This window comes from Ranitomeya imitator, chromosome 4 (genome assembly GCF_032444005.1).
Source record: "Ranitomeya imitator isolate aRanImi1 chromosome 4, aRanImi1.pri, whole genome shotgun sequence".
NCBI lineage: Eukaryota > Metazoa > Chordata > Amphibia > Anura > Dendrobatidae > Ranitomeya > Ranitomeya imitator.
This window is the reverse complement of record NC_091285.1, coordinates 32432766-32455597: the sequence shown is the minus strand read 5'-3', so window position 1 is coordinate 32455597 and position 22832 is coordinate 32432766. Positions and strand designations below refer to the sequence as shown.

Genomic DNA, 22832 nt, shown 5'->3' with positions numbered 1-22832 from the left:
TAGCGCCTGCCGAGCAGAGCTGGGCAGATTCCCACTACACATCGCAATAAAGAAGAAGGCGCTGTCATTCAAGGCTCATCTACAAAGTAGCAGTCCCAGCTCCTACCATCACAAAGCCTTCCTACACCAGGAAGCCTCAGGAAGCCTCCCAAGGAAAAGTACCCAAAGCCAGTCTGACCAAGCCATCAACCTCCATGGCCTGACAAAAGGTGAAATCCAGAAAATGGTACACAAAGTCAAAGAGGAATATCTCAGCATCTGGAGGAACGACATAAACAAATCCCAGAAACTGACAATATACCGGAATCTACAGAGGGAGTACAAACTGGCCCCATATCTAGAGAAACTAGAAAACCCCAAAGATCGACAGATCCTGAGCCGGTACAGACTGAGCGCCCACAGCCTACTCATCGAATCCGGGCGGCACCGACAGAACTACAAGCCTCGAGAGAACAGACTCTGCCAGCAGTGCCCCCAGGAGGCCGTGGAGGATGAGGCCCACTTCCTGCTGAGGTGCCCCAAATACTCCGCAGTGAGGGACACTCACTTCAAGAGGCTGTCTGATCTCCTCCCAGATTTCACCTCCAAGGAGGAGGAAGAGAAACTGCCGATAATACTGGGGGAAGAGGAAAGTGCAGTGGCCGTAGCAGCGGAATATGTCAGTGCCTGCCACAGACTAAGAGGAGCCTGATATGTCATGGACTCCCGTACCCCAACACTGGACATATCCCTATCCCCCGACTAAAGAGCCCGATATGTCATGGACTCCTATACCCCACCCTGGAAACATCCCCTATCCTCTAAAAGGAATTTGATATTCCCTGGACCTCTATATGCCCCCCCTCCCCCACCCCCGTATTTTTACCATATGCTTTGGCAATGCTAACATGTACTTAGTCCTGCCAATAAAGCTCATTTGAATTTGAATTTGAATTTGATAGATAGATAGATAGATAGATAGATAGATAGATAGATAGATAGATAGATAGATAATGGATAGATAGATAATAGTTAGATAGATAGATAATAGATAGATAGATAGATACATTTAACTGTAGGCTAATAGCTCAAGAGAGGTACAGTGCCTTGCGAAAGTATTCGGCCCCCTGGAACTTTTCAACCTTTTCATGCTTCAAACATAAAGATACCAAATGTATATTTTTGGTGAAGAATCAACAACAAAGGGAACACACTTGTGAAGTTTAAAGAAATTTATTGGTTATTTTAAATTTTTGTGGAAAATCAAAAACTGAAAAGTGGGGCGCGCAATATTATTCGGCCCCTTTACTTTCAGTGCAGCAAACTCACTCCAGAAGTTCATTGTGGATCTCTGAATGATCCTAAATGCCTAATGATGATAAATATAATCCACCTGTGTGTAACCAAGTCTCCGTATAAATGCACCTGCTCTGTGATAGTCTCAGGGTTCTGTTTGAAGCACAGAGAGCATCATGAAGACCAAGGAACACAACAGGCAGGTCCGTGATACTGTTGTGGAGAAGTTTAAAGCCGGATTTGGATACAAAATGATTTCCAAAACTTTAAACATCCCAAGAAGCACTGTGCAAGCGATCATATTGAAATGGAAGGAGTATCACACCAATGCAAATCTACCAAGACCCGGCCGTCCCTCTAAACTTTCATCTCAAACAAGGAGAAGACTGATCAGAGATGCAGCCAAGAGGCCCATGATCACTCTGGATGAACTGCAGAGATCTACAGCTGAGGTGGGACAGTCTGTCCATAGGACAACAATCAGTCGTATACTGCACATATCTGGCCTTTATGGAAGAGTGGCAAGAAGAAAGCCATTTCTCAAAGATATCCATAAAAAGTGTTGTTTAAAGTTTGCAACAAGCCACCTGGGAGACACCAAACATGTGGAAGAAGGTTCTCTGGTCAGATGAAACCAAAATCGAACTTTTTGGCAACAATGCCAAACGATATGTTTGGCGTAAAGGCAACACAGCTCATCCCCCTGAACACACCATCCCCACTGTCAAACATGGTGGTGGCAGCATCATGGTTTGGGCCTGCTTTTCTTCAGCAGGGACAGGGAAGATGGTTAAAATTGATGGGAAGATGGATGGAGCCAAATACAGGACCATTCTTGAAGAAAACCTGTTGGAGTCTGCAAAAGACCTGAGACTGGGACGGAGATTTGTCTTCCAACAAGACAATGATCCCAAACATAAAGCAGAATCTACAATGGAATGGTTCACAAATAAACGTATCCAGGGGTTAGAATGGCCAAGTCAGAGTCCAGACCTCAATCCAATCGAGAATCTGTGGAAAGAGCTGAAAACTGCTGTTCACAAACGATCTCCATCAAACCTCACTGAGCTCGAGCTGTTTGCTAAGGAAGAACGGGCGAGAATTTCAGCCTCTCGATGTACAAAACTGATAGAGACAGACCCCAAGCCACTTGATTCTTCACCAAAAATGTACATTTGGTGTCTTTATGTTTGAAGCATGATATGTGGGAAAAGGTTGAAAAGTTCCAGGGGGCTGAATACTTTCGCAAGGCTCTGTATGTACAGTACAACGGGGACCCATCAGAGGGAGGTCACCTTGCCATTGTTGATGGGCACACATGAATTGGTCAATTTATGCGCTAAGAACCTTCATTTTTGTAAGTTCACCTTACTGAATAATAACACAGTTTAGATTCAATGTTTTCAGTGTTTGCCTATATCTTGGCTTTTATAGAATGCTGCTGTATTTTCTTTTTCCAGATAGATAAAAAGAATGTTGGCCAGATAGAACAGTAAATAAATATGAGATACATAGAGAGTTTGTGTGTTCTCCCCGTGTTTCCTCTGGGTTCTCCGGTTTCCTCCTGCATTCCAAAGACATACAGATAGGGAATTTAGATTGTGAGCCCCAACGGGGACAGTGATGATAACGTCTGTTAAGCACCGTGCAATTAATGGCGCTATATAAGTGAGTAACCTAAATAAATAAATAGTTTGATAGATATTTTTTGGAAAATACGGTAGATAAATATTATTTTGGATAGATAGATAGTATACAAAGAATGAAGACAGCACTTTTTTTTTTTTAAGAAAAAATATGGTGGTTTACAACTAGACCATACGGGTTTCTGCGACGTTTCGGCAGCCTTTCTCAAATTTCATGCCATGTCATATTCACTGCGGACTTCCAATCGAAGGTATCAGTATTTGGACTCTTGATTACGAGGGAGGTATTTTTAATAAGTTTCATGAATGTTAAAAAAAATCTCATTTATAATTTCTCAACTGTAATTATTAATTACAATTACAGTCATTCTGGACTCCTGGGGTTTCGCATTGGCACATACCATGATGAAACTGATGAAATTTACATGTGTATTTTTTTTTTCTGTTAAATATATATACACAGATTTTTTTTTTAATTGTAATACAGGAAATTCCCATTATATATATATATATATATATATATATATATATATATATATATTCATATAAATGTATTTTGAGCGCAACAATAGATATTGTAGGTGCATTCTGTATCATTTTCTACCAAAAAGCACAAAAACATAAGGAAAAAAAACAAGGAAAAATGCCCAATTACAAATTTCACATCTAAACGTGTTCAATATTCCGAGGGAATAGCGCGATCGGTGCTTAACTATTCTAAGCCTCCCGCAACCTGCGCCAATAGACTACAAATCCGCTAATCTATATTCTGAATTCACACGTAATTTGGCGCTGGCACTTTGCCGACATGGTCAGGAAGTCATTGGCTGCGTAAAATCAAAATATCATCTTGGGATTAATAAAATACATCTCTGCTAATATGTTCATTTTTAAGGTAGTTCAAACATTCACTTTTGAAGCAGCTCTAGCGTAAATATCCCAGAACAAATGGCGGGATGTAATACAGGAGGGAGCAGTTGGGATGCCAGACTGAAAAATACATTAGGCCATCTGGCTGAGGCAATGTCTCCAAAATCCGCAGCTTTGTGTTCACCCCAGACTCAAAACAACACATTTTCCACTGTGATGCGCATACATTTTCCCCAAACTGGCCCTGATCATGCATGCAAATTCCAAGCTTTGTGTTTACATAATTATTTTAATTAATTTGCTGCCATTACAAAAATAAATAAATAAAATCTAAAAAGGCGTCGTATTTATATGGAATGCTTACAGCTTTATACAATGATCAGTCATGTAACGTTTCTCTAGTGATTTATATATAGGGCTAGATAATGTTATCATCTTCTAGGTATAATGAAAAGATAGATAGATAGATAGATAGATAGATAGATAGATAGATAGATAGATAGATAGATAGATAATAGATATAAGATAGATAGATAGATAGATAGATAGATAGATAGATAGATAGATAGATAATAGATAGATAGATAGATAGATAGATAGATAGATAGATAATAGATAGATAATAGATATAAGATAGATAGATAGATAGATAATAGATAGATAATAGATATAAGATAGATAGATAGATAGATAATAGATATAAGATAGATAGATAGATAATAGATAGATAGATAGATAGATAGATAATAGATATAAGATAGATAGATAGATAATAGATAATAGATAGATAGATGATAGATAGATAATAGATATAAGATAGATAGATAGATAGATAGATAATAGATAGATAGATAGATAGATAGATAGATAGATAGATAGATAGATAGATAGATAATAGATAGATAGATAGATAGATAGATAGATAGATAGATAGATGATAGATAGATAATAGATATAAGATAGATAGATAATATATATAAGATAGATAGATAGATAGATAGATAGATAGATAGATAATAGATATTAGATAGATAGATAGATAATAGATAGATAGATAGATGATAGATAGATAATAGATAATAGATAGATAGATAGATAGATAATAGATATAAGATAGATAGATAGATAGATAGATAGATAGATAGATAGATGATAGATAGATAATAGATATAAGATAGATAGATAATAGATAGAAGATAGGTAGATAGATAATAGATAAATAGAAGAAAGATAGGTAGATAGATAGATAATAGATAGATAGATAGATAGATAGATAGATAGATAAAAGATAATAGATAGAAGATAGAAAGAAAGAAAGAAAGAAAGAAAGAAAGAAAGAAAGAAAGAAAGAAAGAAAGAAAGAGAGCAGTCCAATGGGAATTGATTGGACTGGTATTAATAGAATTAGCGCCCTTGTTACTGTTAAGCCGCGATGTCTTTATAGCCATAACCGGGAATATTCTCCTGGATAACCTAATAATGGCAGAATTCAGCCAGACGCCACCGCTCCTAATTGCCTTCTCCTCTTAGCATTCTACATATGTGAAACACAAATCCATCCAGTCATCCTGAGTCACGGAGTATGAAGTCACAATTGGGGGTAATGTATGTATCAGATAACGTATGTAAGGGGTGCGCTAATGGCGAGAAGAGGACAAGACGATAATGGAAGCCTGAGACAGACGAGAAGGAGAACGTATAGATAAAATAATGGAGGAGCTCCGGCCCTTTAACATTGTAACATCATCAATGTGAAATCAGTGTTTCCATTAGAGACATACAGTCATGGTCAAAAGTATTGACACCTCTGCAATTCTGTCAGATAATACTCCGTTTCTTCCTGAAAATGATTGCAAACACAAATTATTTGGTATTATTATCTTCATTTAATTTGTCTTAAATGAAAAAACACAAAAGAGAATGAAGCAAAAAGCAAAACCTTGATCATTTCACACAAAACTCCAAAAATGGGCCAGACAAAAGTATTGGCACCCTCAGCCTAATACTTGGTTGCACAACCTTTACCCAAAATAACTGCGACCAACGGCTTCCGGTAACCATCAATGAGTTTCTTTCAATGCTCTGCTGGAATTTTACACCATTCTTCTTTGGCAAACTGCTCCAGGTCCCTGATATTTGAAGGGTGCCTTCTCCAAACTGCCATTTTTAGATCTCTCCACAGGTGTTCTATGGGATTCAGGTCTGGACTCATTGCTGGCCACCTTAGAAGTCTCCAGTGCTTTCTCTCAAACCATTTTCTAGTGCTTTTTGAAGTGTGTTTTGGGTCATTGTCCTGCTGGAAGACCCATGACCTCTGAGGGAAACCCAGCTTTCTCACACTGGGCCCTACATTATGCTGCAAAATTTGTTGGTAGTCTTCAGACTTCATAATGCCATGCACACAGTCAAGCAGTCCAGTGCCAGAGGCAGCAAAGCAACCCCAAAACATCAGGGAACCTCCACCATATTTAACTGTAGGGACCGTGTTCTTTTCTTTGAATGCCTCTTTTTTTCTCCTGTAAACTCTATGTTGATGCCTTTACCCAAAAAGCTCTACTTTTGTCTCATCTGACCAGAGAACATTGTACCAAAACGTTTTAGGCCTTTTCAGGTAAGTTTTGGCAAACTCCAGCCTGGCTTTTTTATGTCTCGGGGTAAGAAGTGGGGTCTTCCTGTGTCACCTACCATACAGTCCCTTTTCATTCAGACGCCGATGGATAGTACGGGTTGACACTCTTGTACCCTCAGACTGCAGGGCAGCTTGAACTTGTTTAGATGTTAGTCGAGGTTCTTTATCCAACATCCGCACAATCTTGCGTTGAAATCTCTTGTCAATTTTTCTTTTCCGTCCACATCTAGGGAGGTTAGCCACAGTGCCATGGGCTTTACACTTCTTGATGACACTGCGCACGGCAGACACAGGAACATTCAGGTCTTTGGAGATGGACTTGTAGCCTTGAGATTGCTCATGCTTCCTCACAATTTGGTTTCTCAAGTCCTCAGACAGTTCTTTGGTCTTCTTTCTTTTCTCCATGCTCAATGTGGTGCACACAAGGACACAGGACAGAGGTTGAGTCAACTTTAATCCATGTCAACTGGCTGCAAGTGTGATTTAGTTATTGTCAACACCTGTTAGGTGCCACAGGTAAGTTACAGGTGCTGTTAATTACACTAATTAGAGAAGCATCACATGATTGTTCGAACAGTGCCAATACTTTTGTCCACCCCCTTTTTTGTGTTTGGTGTGGAATTATATCCAATTTGGCTTTAGGACAATTCTTTTTGTGTTTTTTCATTTAAGACAAATTAAATGAAGATAATAATACCAAATAATTTGTGTTTGCAATCATTTTCAAGAAGAAACTGAGTATTATCTGACCGAATTGCAGGGGTGTCAATACTTTTGGCCATGACTGTATTGAGGAACCTGCCAGAGATATCTGATGAGCTGTGAGTCCACTTCCGGAACTTCCACTTTTCTGGTGGATGGGGGCCGCATTTCCCTACTTAACACTACAGATTTTTTTTAAAAGAAAAGGCCATCGGGGGACTACGGGTAATCTCCACTATCACCACTATATTATCTATCTATCTATCTATCTATCTATCTATCTATCTATCTATCTATCTATCTATCTATCTATCATCTATCTATCTATCTATTATCTATCTATCTATCTATTATCTATCTATCTATCTATCTATCTATCTATCTATCTATCTATCTATCTATCTATTATCTATCTATCTATCTAACTAGGAGCTACTTTTATTAGCCCATCTCAGGTGAGATGGGCTAATAAAAGTAGCTCCTGCTTTTTCCACCACTAATGGTGTGCTGCCTCTGTTTTTTGGATTCCTGCAATTGAGGTTTGGTCTATGCCTGGGGGGATTTCCTTTTTTTCTGCTCTTTTTGTAGTTTTTGTGCTGCTCTAATATTCTTTATCTATCTTTCTATTACCTATCTATCTTTCTATCTTTCTATTATCTATCTATCTATCTATCTATCTATCTATCTATCTATCTATCTATCTATCTATCTATCTATCTATCATCTATTCTTCTACCTTCATGTCCATAGAGTACACCATGTCAGCAGCTGACCTTGGTTCATGGTGGTTCCTTTGCCTTCTGCACAGATAACTTTCTAGTTACTAGTTCATGTAAAATGCATCAGAGGCCTCAGCTTTTCACAGATTCCGCTCTAGTCACATCTGTCAAGTCTGTGAGACACTAATTTCAGAAAAAGGCAAACACAAAACAGCGGCTGCTCTACTGAAGATCATGGAAACTGGCTGAATCTAGTAGTCACCAATTCATAAATTGCTTAGCATTTCTGCAATAGGCATCCCCTTAGATAGATAGATAGATAGATAGATAGATAGATAGATAGATAGATAGATAGATGATAGATAGATAGATAGATAGATAGATGATAGATAGATAGATAGATAGATAGATAGATAGATAGATAGATAGATAGATAGATAGATAGATAGATAATAGATAGAAGAGAGATAATAGATAGATAGAAGATAGATAGATAGATAGATAGATAGATAGATAGATAGATAGATAGATAGATAGATAGATAGATAGATAGATAATAGATAGATAGATAGATAGATAATAGATAGATAGAAGATAGATAGATAGATAGATAGATAGATAGATAGATAGATAATAGATAGATGATAGATGATACATAGAATATAGATAGATAGATAGATAGATAATAGATAGATGATAGATAGAAGATAGATATAGATAGATAATAGATAGATAATAGATAGAATATAGATAGATAGATAGATAGATAGATAGATAGATAGATAGATAGATAGATAGATAATAGATAGATAGATAATAGATAGATAGATAGATAGATAGATAGATAGATAGATAGATAGATAGTTCTCTTCATGGGCCGAAATCTTGCCATGATGGGCTATTAAACTTTAACACCTTCAAAACCTAAGCTACAATGGTGTGCTGCCTCTAATTATGATAATAGATAGATAGATAATAGATAAATAATAGATAGATAATAGATAAATGATAGATAGATAATAGATAGATAGATAGATAATAGATAGATAGAAGATAGATAATAGATAAATAATAGATAGATAATAGATAAATAATAGATAGATAATAGATAAATGATAGATAGATAGATAGATAGATAAATAATAGATAGATAGATAATAGATAGATAATAGATAGATAATAGATAATAGATAGATAATTCTTCTAAAACTGAAGTCCTAGTTACCAAATTTTCTAATGAAAAGTAACAAAATGAAATGTGGAGATTTTAAGTTACGCAGCAATAAAAAGCGCATAAACGCAAAAAGAAAAATCCATGAACCAGCAAAGCATTTTATCATCTTCTTAAAAATGACAATAAAAACGTTAAGGAAAATGTGTCTAGAAATCTCCTCATCTGAATACATTGTGATCACTTTTATTCCTTGTTATATTCACGGCCCATAAAAGCGCAGCAGCATTATACAGTATTGTGTAATCATCTGACACCATCATATATTATCTTGCGCCAATAACCTTGGTTTAATTATATGTATCCTCAAAATATGGCAACAAATAGTCAGAATATTATCTGGCAGGTGAGATTGGGTTCCTGCAGCTTTAACATTACAGTAAATGTATAGCGAATGCTGGATATGGACACAATGATCGTAGAATTGCAGCAATGACAGTGTGCCTGATAACAGCGTCAAAACATCTATCTGATGTCACAAGAAGATTTTTTTTTTTTTTAAAGGAAATGCCTGGGGTGTCTGCAAAAAGGTCCAAAAATAATATGTGAACTGCATAACATTGCCAGGAAGGAAGGAGGTTACAATGAGACTGGTGTGTTTGCTGACAATCTCCGAAAACACATCCACACATACTGACACAAGTACACACAGAGGTATACACACATACAGCGCACAGAACATACACATAGACACAACTATTCACATACACACATGTATATACATATATACAAATATACACACATACAGTGCACAGAACATACACATAGACACAACTATTCACATACACACATGTATATACATATATACAAATATACACACATACAGCGCACAGAACATACACATAGACACAACTATTCACATACACACATGTATATACATATATACAAATATACACACATACAGCGCACAGAACATACACATAGACACAACTATTCACATACACACATGTATATACATATATACAAATATACACACATACAGTGCACAGAACATACACATAGACACAACTATTCACATACACACATGTATATACATATATACAAATATACACACATACAGCGCACAGAACATACACATAGACACAACTATTCACATACACACATGTATATACATATATACAAATATACACACATACAGCGCACAGAACATACACATAGACACAACTATTCACATACACACATGTATATACATATATACAAATATACACACATACAGTGCACAGAACATACACATAGACACAACTATTCACATACACACATGTATATACATATATACAAATATACACACATACAGTGCACAGAACATACACATAGACACAACTATTCACATACACACATGTATATACATATATACAAATATACACACATACAGCGCACAGAACATACACAGACACAACTATTCACATACACACATGTATATACATATATACAAATATACACACATACAGCGCACAGAACATACACATAGACACAACTATTCACATACACACATGTATATACATATATACAAATATACACACATACAGCGCACAGAACATACACACAGACACAACTATTCACATACACACATGTATATACATATATACAAATATACACACATACAGCGCACAGAACATACACATAGACACAACTATTCACATACACACATGTATATACATATATACAAATATACACACATACAGCGCACAGAACATACACACAGACACAACTATTCACATACACACATGTATATACATATATACAAATATACACACATACAGCGCACAGAACATACACATAGACACAACTATTCACATACACACATGTATATACATATATACAAATATACACACATACAGCGCACAGAACATACACATAGACACAACTATTCACATACATACACATGTATATACATATATACAAATATACACACATACAGCGCACAGAACATACACATAGACACAACTATTCACATACACACATGTATATACATATATACAAATATACACACATACAGCGCACAGAACATACACATAGACACAACTATTCACATACACACATGTATATACATATATACAAATATACACACATACAGCGCACAGAACATACACATAGACACAACTATTCACATACACACATGTATATACATATATACAAATATACACACATACAGCGCACAGAACATACACACAGACACAACTATTCACATACACACATGTATATACATATATACAAATATACACACATACAGGTATGGAAACAAATACACAGCTATACACAAGGATACAATGATACAAGACAGAGAGAGATTCACAAATACACACATTCAATTATGTGTATATCTACTGTATATACAGTGGGTACGGAAAGTATTCAGACCCCTTTACATTTTTCACTCTTTGTTTCATTGCAGCCATTTGGTAAATTCAAAAAAGTTCTTTTTTCCTCATTAATGTACACTCTGAACCCCATCTTGACTGAAAAAACAGAAATGTAGACATTTTTGCAAATTTATTAAATAAAAACTGAAATATTACATGGTCATAAGTATTCAGCGCCTTTGCTCAGTATTGAGCAGAAGCTCCTTTTGAGCTAGTACAGCCATGAGTCTTCTTGGAAATGATACAAGTTTTTCACACCTGGATTTGGGGATCCTCGGCCATTCTTCCTTGCAGATCCTCTCCAGTTCCGTCAGGTTGGATGATGAAAGTTGGTGGACGCCATTTTCAGGTCTCTCCAGAGATGCTTAATTGGGTTTAGGTCAGGGCTCTGGCTGGGCCACTCAGGAATGGTCACAGAGTTGTTCTGAAGCTGCTCCTTTGTTATTTTAGCTGTGTGCTTAGGGTCATTGTCTTGTTGGAAGGTGAACCTTCGGCCAAGTCTGAGGTCTACAGCATTCTGGAAGAGGTTTTCATCCAGGATATCTCTGTACTTGGCAGCATTAATGTTTCCTTCAATGACAACCAGTCGTTCTGTGCCTGCAGCTGAAAAACACCCCACAGCATGATGCTGCCACCACTATGTTTCACTGTTGGGATTGTATTGGGCAGGTGATGAGCAGCCCCTGGTTTTCTCCACACATTCCGCTTAGAATTATCACCAAAAAGGTCTATCTTCATCTCATCAGTGCAGAGAATCTTATTTCTCATAGTCTGGGATTCCTTCATGTGCTTTTTAGCAAACTCTATGCGGGCTTTCATATGTCTTGCACTGAGGAGAGGCTTCCGTCGGGCCACTCTGCCATAAAGGCCCGACTGGTGGGGGGCTGCAGTGATAGTTGAGTTTGTGGAACTTTCTCCCATCTCCCTACTGCATCTCTGAAGCTCAGCCACAGTGATCTTGGGGTTCTTCTTTACTTCTCTCACCAAGGCTCTTCTCCCACACTTGCTCAGTTTGGCTGGACGGTCAGGTCTAGGAAGACTTCTGATGGTCCGAAACTTCTTCCATTTAAGGATTATGGAGGCCACTGTGCTCTTAGGAACCTTGAGTACTGCAGACATTCTGTTGTAACCTTGGCCAGATCTGTGCCTTGCCACAATTCTGTCTCTGAGCTCCTCGGCCAGTTCCTTTGACCTCATCATTCTCATTTAGTCTGACATGTCTGACATGCACTGTGAGCTGTGAGGTCTTATATAGACAGGTGTGCGCCTTTCCAAATCAAGTCCTATCAGTTTAATTAAACACAGCTGGACTCCAATGAAGGAGTAGACCCATCTCCAGGAGGGTCACAAAGAAATGGACAACATGGGACTTAAACATGAGTGTCTGAGCAAAGGGTCTGAATACTTATGACCATGTGATATTTCAGTTTTTCTTCTTTAATAAACTTGCAAAAATTTCTACATTTCAGTTTTTTTTTCAATGGAGATGAGGTGCAGAGTGTACATTAATGAGAAAAAAAATGAACTTTTTTGAATTTACCAAATGGCTGCAATGAAACAAAGAGTGAAAAATTTAAAGGGGCCTGAATACTTTTCGCATCCACTGTATATAGATGTGTAAACAATATATATAACACATACACATATCTTACATGCAACTTACTCATGTATATATACACATACACACATATACATATGTACACAAGCACACACACATATATATACACAGACACATATATACACACATATATACTGTATACACACATATATATATATATACACAGACAACACAGACATATATATATATATATATATATATATATATATATACACACACACACATATATGCACACAGATACATACATAATGCCATACATAAGCATTTACACATACACCCATACACTGCACTGCACACACATATATGTATATACAATATTCACCTTAAACATATTTTAGACTTTGTTCAATGAGAAGAAATCCATGAAGTAAGTTACGCTGGGGATTGTAGTTCCTCCACAGTTCCCCCTGGACCCTTTATGTGACAGCACACACACATCACTGGGGAATGTCAGCCTGTGCTGCAGAGGGCAGGATCATGTTTTGCTGACCTTCCCATCTGTCATCATCCAGAATGACCCCCTACCCACTGAGCCACGTTAGAGAAACAAACACAATCCACAACTTCCCAAGCTCCACATTACACCGAGCACACAGCTCCATTGTCCGGGGAGGTCTCCTGTTATCATCGCTTTTATTTTACTGTCACCTGATCAGATGCAGGAATATTTTATATTTACATATCTGTAGGAAATCCCCGACCCCCAGCACGGTTATTAAGAGTCATATACCATTATTAGTAAGCATTGTTTGCTGGGGCACTTACCTGCTTAGTCATGGAGTCTATTAACCGCACATAGAAATCCTGTTCTGTTCTAATGCCTAGGAGATAAGAGGGAAGAGGGCAGGTTACTGGAAGAGAGAGAGAAAGAAAGAAAGAAAGAAAGAAAGAAAGAAAGAAAGAAAGAAAGAAAGAAAGAAAGAAAGAAAGAAAGAAAGAAAGAAAGGAAGAAAGGAAGAAAGGAAGAAAGGAAGAAAGAAAGAAAGAAAGAAAGAAAGAAAGAAAGAAAGAAAGAAAGAAAGAAAGAAAGAAAGAAAGAAAGAAAGAAAGAAGATTATCGATAGATAGATAGATGATAGATAGATAGATAATAGATAGATAGAGAGATAGAGAGATAGATAGATAGAGAGATAGATAGATAGATAGATCATAGATAATAGATAGATAGATAGATAGATAGATAGATAGATAGATAGATAGATAGATCATAGATAATAGATAGATAGATAGATAGATAGATAGATAGATAGATAGATAATAGATAGAAGAGAGATAGATAAAAGATATCAGATTGATATTACACTGGTGAAAATATACACTCGTTTGACAACAGATGTATTCCATTATTCCATAAAGAATATAACATATATATTACACTATTTTTCTTGAGTGCTTCCCACACTTCTTTGGAAGGAAAGAAGGAAAGAAAGAAAGAAAGAAAGAAAGAAAGAAAGAAAGAAAGAAAGAAAGAAAGAAAGAAAGAAAGAAAGAAAGAAAGAAAGAAAGAAAAAATAGAGGGAAGGGGGAAGAAACAAGAAAGAAAGAAAGAAAGAAAGAAGAAAGGAAAGAAGGAAAGAAAGAAAGAAAGAAAGAAAGAAAGAAAGAAAGAAAGAAAGAAAGAAAGAAAGAAGAAAGAAAGAAAGAAATAGAGGGAAGGGGGAAGAAAGAAGGAAGAGAAAGAAAGAAAGAAAGAAAGAAAGAAAGAAAGAAAGAAAGAAAGAAAGAAAGAAAGAAAGAAAGAAAGAAAGAAAGAAATAGAGGGAAGGGGGAAGAAAGAAAGAAAGAAAGAAAGAAAGAAAGAAAGGAAGGAAGGAAGGAAGAAAGAAAGAAAGAAAGAAAGAAAGAAAGAAAGAAAGAAAGAAAGAAAGAAAGAAGAATGGAAGGAAGGAAAGAAAGAAAGACAGAAAGAAAGAAAGAAAGAAAGAAAGAAAGAAAGAAAGAAAGAAAGAAAGAAAGAAAGAAAGAAAGAAAGAAAGAAAGAAAGAAAGAACTAGAGGGAAGGGGGAAGAAATAAGGAAGAGAAAGAAAGAAAGAAAGAAAGAAAGAAAGAAAGAAAGAAAGAAAGAAAGAAAGAAAGAAAGAAAGAAAGAAAGAAAGAAAGAACTAGAGGGAAGGGGGAAGAAATAAGGAAGAGAAAGAAAGAAAGAAAGAAAGAAAGAAAGAAAGAAAGAAAGAAAGAAAGAAAGAAAGAAAGAAAGAAAGAAAGAAAGAAAGAAAGAAAGAAAGAAAGAAAGAAAGAATGGAAGGAAGGAAAGAAAGAAGGAAATAAAGACTCAATGAAAGAAGGAAGGAAGAAAGGATGGAAAGAAAGAGAGAAAGAAGAAAGAAAGAAAGAAAAGTAGACATTATAATTACTTTTATTCATATCGCTTTTTATAGGATTAATAAGATAAAAGCTTTCCCCAGCCCCCTGTAATCCCATGGGTGACAGATAAGTGCCCACACTCTGACCCCCGCTCTGTGCTGCCACTTTCCTTCCATGCCCCGTGGAATGTTCCATGCCCTGGCAGCGCTGCCGACACTCACCGTTGCTGTAGAGCAGCTGCAGGCGGTAGTGGATGCCATTATTTGTCTTCTCACTACTGGTTTCCTGATTGCAAGAATACATTAGAGAAATCTTAGATGGCGGCATTATATTAGTGCATTGCAACCTGTGGATTGACAGCTGCTGTTACACTACTACCCCCAGCATGCCCAGTAACGTGTGTTTGTGATTACATGCTGGGAGTTTGGAGAAAGCTGGAGGGAAACCTGTCCCCAGTTGTACATTTATTATATTAGATCACAACCTTAACCCAGATATTAGCTTTGATAATCTTGCAATGCAAAGAAATAAAAAAAAAGAACTATCATTACAATTTTTCTAAAAGCAAAAAAATAAATAAATAAATGAAAGATTAAAAAATAAAAAAAGTAAAAAAGATTAAATAAATACAAATAAATAATTAATCATGTTTAATAAATACCATTATTTTACATAATGGACTAGAGAATATAACAATTTAAATAAAAATAAATAAAAGAGCAAATATTAAAAATGAATAAAAATGAACTGAAATATATAAGAACATGTAATACATAGATATAAATTGATAAATGCATAATAAATAAGACAAAAGTATATTAAAATGTTTGTCTTATTGAAAGTGATTAATAGAACAGGATAAAAGCAAATTCTCCAATTGCTTTATTATAATAAAATTAATAACAATAATATAAAAAAAAGAGAAATTGGTCAGATTAACAGATCGAGCCAATCAAATCAAGAGTCTGAAATTGGAGATTTGTCAACAGATATAATGATGTTAATGAATGTGCCTATGATCAGGGGGAGTGAGATTATAAGGGTTGTGGGGGGCAAGATGATGAGGATGATGAACTGATGGAGTGACAGGTATCTAAACAATCCTCAGGAATAATCATAATTTTGATGTGATTTTTTCCTACCTTGTCTTTCTCCACGAAGCCTACGAATGCTGTCCTCTCGATCTCCACGGGCTGCCCCTGCCGGTCATACAGAGCCAGGACGAAGTGGAAGAAGTTGGATTTTCTTAAGTTAGAGGGGGGCTGCTTCTCAAAGTGTGCCCGGGCCAGACCCACACCACTGCGGGCAGAGAGGAGGGTTAGAGAGGGGCGAGGGGAGACCTCCACGGAAAAGAGGGAGCGGATTAGTCCTCTTTCTTCCTCCCTTCCTTGATTTTTCCCTTCCTCTCTCTCTCTTTCTTTCTGTCTTTCTTCCCTCTATATATCTGTCATCTATCACTTTGAGTTTAAAAGAAAATATTACCTTATTACTTTATCTATTATCGATCTATTATCTATCTATCTATTATCTATCTATCTATTATCTATCTATCTATCTATCTATCTATCTATCTATTATCTATCTATCTATCTATTTATCTATCTATCTATCTATCTATCTATTATCTATCTATCTATCTATCTATCTATCTATCTATCTATCTATCTATTATCTATCTATCTATCTATTATCTATCTATCTATCTATCTATCTATTATCTATCTATCTATCTATTATCTATCTATATATATAAATGTATCTACTTTAAGTTATTTTGTCTTTCTTTCGATCTATGCAATAGTATAGTAGATAGTATCTACTATCTATCTATTATGTATTATCTATCTATCTATCTACTATCATTTATCTATCTATTATCTATCTATCTATCTATTATCTATTTATTATCTATCTATATATTATCTATCTATTATCTATCTATCTATTATATATCTATTATCCATCTATCATCTATCTATTATCTATTTATTATCTATCTATTATCTATCTATCTATTATCTATCCATTATCTATCTATCTTTCTATCTATCTATTATCTATCTATCTATCTATCTATCTATTATCTATCCATTATCTATCTATCTATCTATCTATCTATTATTTATCTATCTATCTATCTATTATTTATCTATCTATCTTTCTATCTATATCTATCTATCTATGAGTTCTCCATTTTCACACTCAGGACTGTCTTGCTGTGACACAGGCACTTTCCCCTGTAGGAACCTTGTACATGATGGGTTTTGTGTGTTTACAACATAAAGTGCTAAAGTATTTTATGGATCCCTTTAAATCAGCTGAGAGAAGAGAAGGGATGAGAGTGTTGTGCCCACGGGGGATACAGATGACAGGTCTGTGGGGTCAGCTGCAGAATACAGGAGAGGGGCTGTGTGGGGGGCGAGCAGTGGGGTCTCACTGGGGAGGCTGCAGGTTATTATTATCCTAGAAAGAAAGTGAGGGATTGTGAGCAGCGGGGTCTGTGTACTGGGGACGGGACGAGGGATGAGGGGTCGGGTCGGGAGCAGACAGGGGGCTGTAATGCTGGAATTCAAATTAGGATTAAATGACCAAATACATACAAGATGTAGCAGAGCTGAGCTTAGCATTTAACTCTTTGTTGCAAAATTGTAAAGTTTGACTATTTTTTTGTAGGTAATAACTGAAGATAGACACAGAGAAATAGAGTTACTTCTACATATCTTTTTCTATCTATTATCTATCTATCTATTATCTATTATCTATCTATTATATATCTATCTATATCTATTATGTATCTATTATCTACCTATTATCTATCTATCTATTATCTATCTATCATCTATTATGTATCTATTATCTATCTATCTATTATCTATCATATATCTATCTATCTATCTATTATCTATCTATCTATCTATTATCTATCTATCTATCATCTATCTATCTATCCATCTATCTATCTATTCATTCATTCCCTTTCCTTTTTGCCAGATATCCAAAAACACATGTAATGTCACTACAAGTTGTGCCAAATGACAAACTCATGTTTTTTTGTTTATTTTATTTTATTTTTTTGCAAATTCCTACTTCTTCCAGCACGAACACGTTCAGCTCTGCTACATCTCCACCCATACTTGATGCTTTTCTACACAAAAGTGACGTTTGAGAAAGTTGCCCAGAACTTCCCACCTCGACTACATTAGTTCACATGGAGTTAATCTCCCACTTAATTCATTTTCTTCCAAGTCTATGAAAAGTTTATTTATTTGTGGATTGTGGTTGAACTGATTGGAAACACATTGCTCCGACACTGCAGCAGATTCCCATCATCCTAAATCAAGGACTTAGCAAAGCAGACACTTCCCAAAGTCTATTTCATTGGGCCTGTTTAATAAATGTCATTTATTAGTGTGTATGTAGAATCACCCCCAGTCTATAAATCCTATCTCAGCCTCTATAGATCAGGCCATGCCAAGATAATGTGCAAAACACAAGAGGGTGATAGATGCAGGGATGGATGAAGACACAAGGGGTTATCTAAAGTAAACAGGATTTGAAAGGGGGTAATACCTGTCATATATTAGTGCTGGAGGAGGGTGATAGGAAGGTGGATGTACAGGAGTTAATAGTGATGGGCAGAAGTTAAGTGGTGTGTATACTGATATAGGAAAATATAGGAAAATAGATAGATAGATAGATAGATAATAGATAGAAAGATAGAAAATAGATACACATATAATAGATAGATAGATAGATAGATAGATAGATAGATAGATAGATAGATAATAGATAGAAAGATAGAAAATAGATACACAGATAATAGATAATAGATAGATAGATAGATAGATAGATAGATAATAGATAGATAGATAATAGATAGATAGATAGATAATAGATAGAAAGATAGAAAATAGATACACAGATAGACAGATATAATAGATAGATAGATTGATTGATGGATAAATAGAGGATAGATAATAGATAGATAGATAGATAATACATAGATAGGTGAATAAATATTTTATTTTGGAGCTAACTACTATTTTATGTGCTACTTTCTTAAAGTTAGTGTACAAAGTGAACAAATTATTTAAAAAATGTTGTAAGTAACCCGCCATGCTATATTATAATTTCTATATTTCTAGATAAATATGGAATATGAATATCCCATTATATTTGGAATGAGATAGTAATGTAATAATGTTATCTTATGCTGGTAACATTTCTAATAATTACTCATCTATTCTGGAAGTTAACTGCACTGCACGGTCTAAACTAGAAGGCCTCCTATAGATAACACTACGCTGCTGTGTATTGATGATCTGCTACAAATTGGACTAATATGATAGTAAAAGATGCATTATTACAAGGTGTACTGCATTGTTGGATGGAAGAGGAAATCATCGATCCTCGGATAGTTTGATTGATTGATAGAAACAAAGACAGATATATACATGATGAATAGATAATAGACAGATACATAGATACTAGATAGATAGATAGATAGATAGATAGATAGATAGATAGATAGATAGATAGATAATAGACAGATGATAATAGACAGATAGATCGATACATAGATAGATAATAGATAAATGGATGTTAAAGGAAGAAAAAAGAAAGAGAAAGAAGGAAAGAAAGAAAAAGAAGGGAAGAAACAATGGTAAATAGATGAAAGAGAGTTAGTTTAGATAGATAGATAGATAGATAATAGATATATAATAAATAGATAGATAGATAGATGTTAAAGGAAGGAAGGAAAAAAAGAGAAAGAAAGAAAGAAAGAAAGAAAGAAAGAAAGAAAGAAAGAAAGAAAGAAAAAGAAGGAAAGAAAGAATGGTAAATAGATGATAGAGAGTTAGTTTAGATAGATAGATGGATAATAGATATATAATAGATAGATAGATATAGATAATAGATAGATACATAGATAATAGATAGATAGATACATTATAGATAACATATAGATAGATAGATAGATAGATAATAGATAGATGGATAGATAATAGATAGATAGATAATAGAACGATAGATAATAGATAGATGATAGATAGATGATAGATAATACATAATAGATAGATAATAGATAATAGATAGATAATAGAAAGATAGATAGATAATAGATAGATGATAGATAATAGATAGATGATAGATAGATAATAGATAGATGATAGATAATAGATAGATGATAGATAATAGATAATAGACAGATAGATGATAGATAGATAATAGATGATAGATATGAGTTGCAGGCAATCCTGGGACTCCATCCTGCCTGCTGTGTGTATGTAGAGACCCCCAGCAGACCGCTGCCCAGCAGACCTCTCGGTGCCCTGTATTGGGGGCCCCTGCAGACCTCTCGGTGCCCTGTATTGGGGGCCCCTGCAGACCCCTCGGTGCCATGTATGGGGGCCCCTGCAGACCTCTCGGTGCCCTGTATTGGGGGCCCCTGCAGACCCCTCGGTGCCCTGTATTGGGGGCCCCTGCAGCCCCCGGGGGCACTGTCCTACCTCTGGGCGGCGGTGTTGGCGTCCAGCACCCCGGCTCCCTGCATCCATGTCCGGACAGCATTCATCCCGCTGCTCAGCGGCTCCTCCTTCATGCTGCTCCCGCTCCGCTGAATGCTTTCCTGAATGCCAAACATGAACACAGCCTGGTGCTCCCCGTGCCCCTGCTCCAGCCCTGGCACTGCACGGACCCCCTAGATCTCCGCTCAGGGTCTGGCTGTATGGCCGCTGCTGGTAGGATTATTCCACGGCAGGAGGAGTCCACCAGGAAGAAGAGATGCAGGCAGTGATGAGGAGAGGCTGCTGGAGGTCCACACTCCCTGGGCGATGATCTCACATCAATAGGGTGAAGGACCAGACATGGACCACTGATGGTCACCTCCTTGGTGGCAGCTCAGGACACAATGCAATGAACTTGAGGAGGCAGCTCTGCTGCACCAAGTGTCATCTTCCAAGAGATGGATCCAAAAATCAGTTATTCCTCCAAGAAGTCACACCGCAAACTGTAGTCCTGTGTTCTCCTGTCCTGCAGAGAGGGACAGGAGGAGGATGAGAGCTCTGCTCCTCTTCAGGGTGTAGGAGGGGGGCAGTAGTTGTAGATTGTGCCCTCTTACAGAAGAGGATGCTGTGCTTCTTGTAGATGCCCCCTGCCTGGCTGTGTCTCTGCTTCCCTGTGGAATCCAGAGTAACTATCCCCAAAGCTACACACGCTCCCACCACCAGCCAGCTTAGGCAGGGGGAGTTACATGCTCCCATAGTCAACACCCCCTGATTTGCATGCAGCAATTCTTCCTCCAGCCCTGCAGCCACTGGCAGGCAGCAGCTCGCCTACATCACTCCCCCCTTTGACGCCTACTTTCCCTTTTTTTTTTTTTTTGCTTCCAGGGGAGGCTGAGAAAGTTGCTTCTGGCAAGATGCTTTGCAAGAGGACAATCTCGCTAATGTCTATTGTTAGATAGATTTCATCAATTAGTTCGGAATCAGGACATTTGACGTATCGCGAGCCCCTAAGGGAGGTTTTATTGGTCAAGAAGAGGAGTCGAAATCTATTGTGAAATGAGGGTGATTAGCATGTTCACGAATACGATGCTAGGTGAGACCCAAACATGTCACCCGGCGTCGTGGCAGATGACGAAGCCTTCACAAAAGGTGTGGGCATCGAAAATGCAAATATTTTCAAGGTTCAATAACCTTTCCAGATGTTCAAAGTTATAAGGTCGCATTCACACCTGCGTTCCGTCGCAGATTTTAATTAAAAAAAATGATGCTTATTAGGCAGGAACCAAAAACAGCAGGTCTGCACCTGTGCACGAAGGGATCCTGGGGCCCCATGTGATCCCAAAATTGGACTTATTGGTTATTGATCCCTGCAGAATTACAAGTGCTGCCAAAGAAGCTCAAAGTCTAAGGTGTCCTTTCAGAGGAACACAAGTCTCAGAAAAACCTACCCTGGCCATTTGGTTAGGCTACTTTCACACTAGCGTTAACTGCAATCCGTCACAATGCGTCGTTTTGCAGAAAAAACGCATCCTGCAAAAGTGCTTGCAGGATGCGTTTTTTCCCCATAGACTTGTATTGACGACGCATTGCGACGGATTGCCACACGTCGCATCCGTTGTGCGATGGATGCGTCGTGCTTTGGCGGACCGTCAGGAGCAAAAAAAGGTTCCATGTAACGTTTTTTGCTCCTGACGGACCGCTTTTTCCGACCGCGCATGCGCGGCCGAAACTCCGCCCCCACATTCCCGCACCTCACAATGGGGCAGCGGATGCGCCGGAGAAATGCATCCGCTGCCTCCGTTGTGCAGTGCGTTAAACGCTAGCGTCGGAATCTCTGCCCGACGCATTGCGACGGGGAGATTCCGACGCTAGTGTGAAAGTAGCCTAGCCAAGTATTTTGCACCCTGTGAAGATTTAACACTCCGAGTCCCTTTCTCCAGTCCAGTATTTCACATGTGTCGTAATTTGAG

General features: G+C 37.1%; 1 protein-coding gene across 2 annotated transcripts in view; it reads right to left on the bottom strand.

The window, feature by feature from the left end:
* The window catches only part of EBF1 (EBF transcription factor 1), a 439027-nt gene extending 417478 nt beyond the window's left edge, over positions 1-21549 (bottom strand). For both annotated transcript variants that reach the window (XM_069763497.1, XM_069763496.1), the window contains exons 1-4: positions 20866-21549; positions 16498-16654; positions 15577-15640; positions 13816-13871 (exon numbers count right to left, since the gene is read on the bottom strand). In XM_069763497.1, coding sequence (XP_069619598.1) covers positions 13816-13871; positions 15577-15640; positions 16498-16654; positions 20866-20999 — 411 coding nt within the window. In that variant the 5' untranslated portion in view covers positions 21000-21549. The remainder of the gene's footprint in view (positions 1-13815; positions 13872-15576; positions 15641-16497; positions 16655-20865) is intronic.
* Between the last annotated feature and the right edge of the window lie 1283 nt (positions 21550-22832).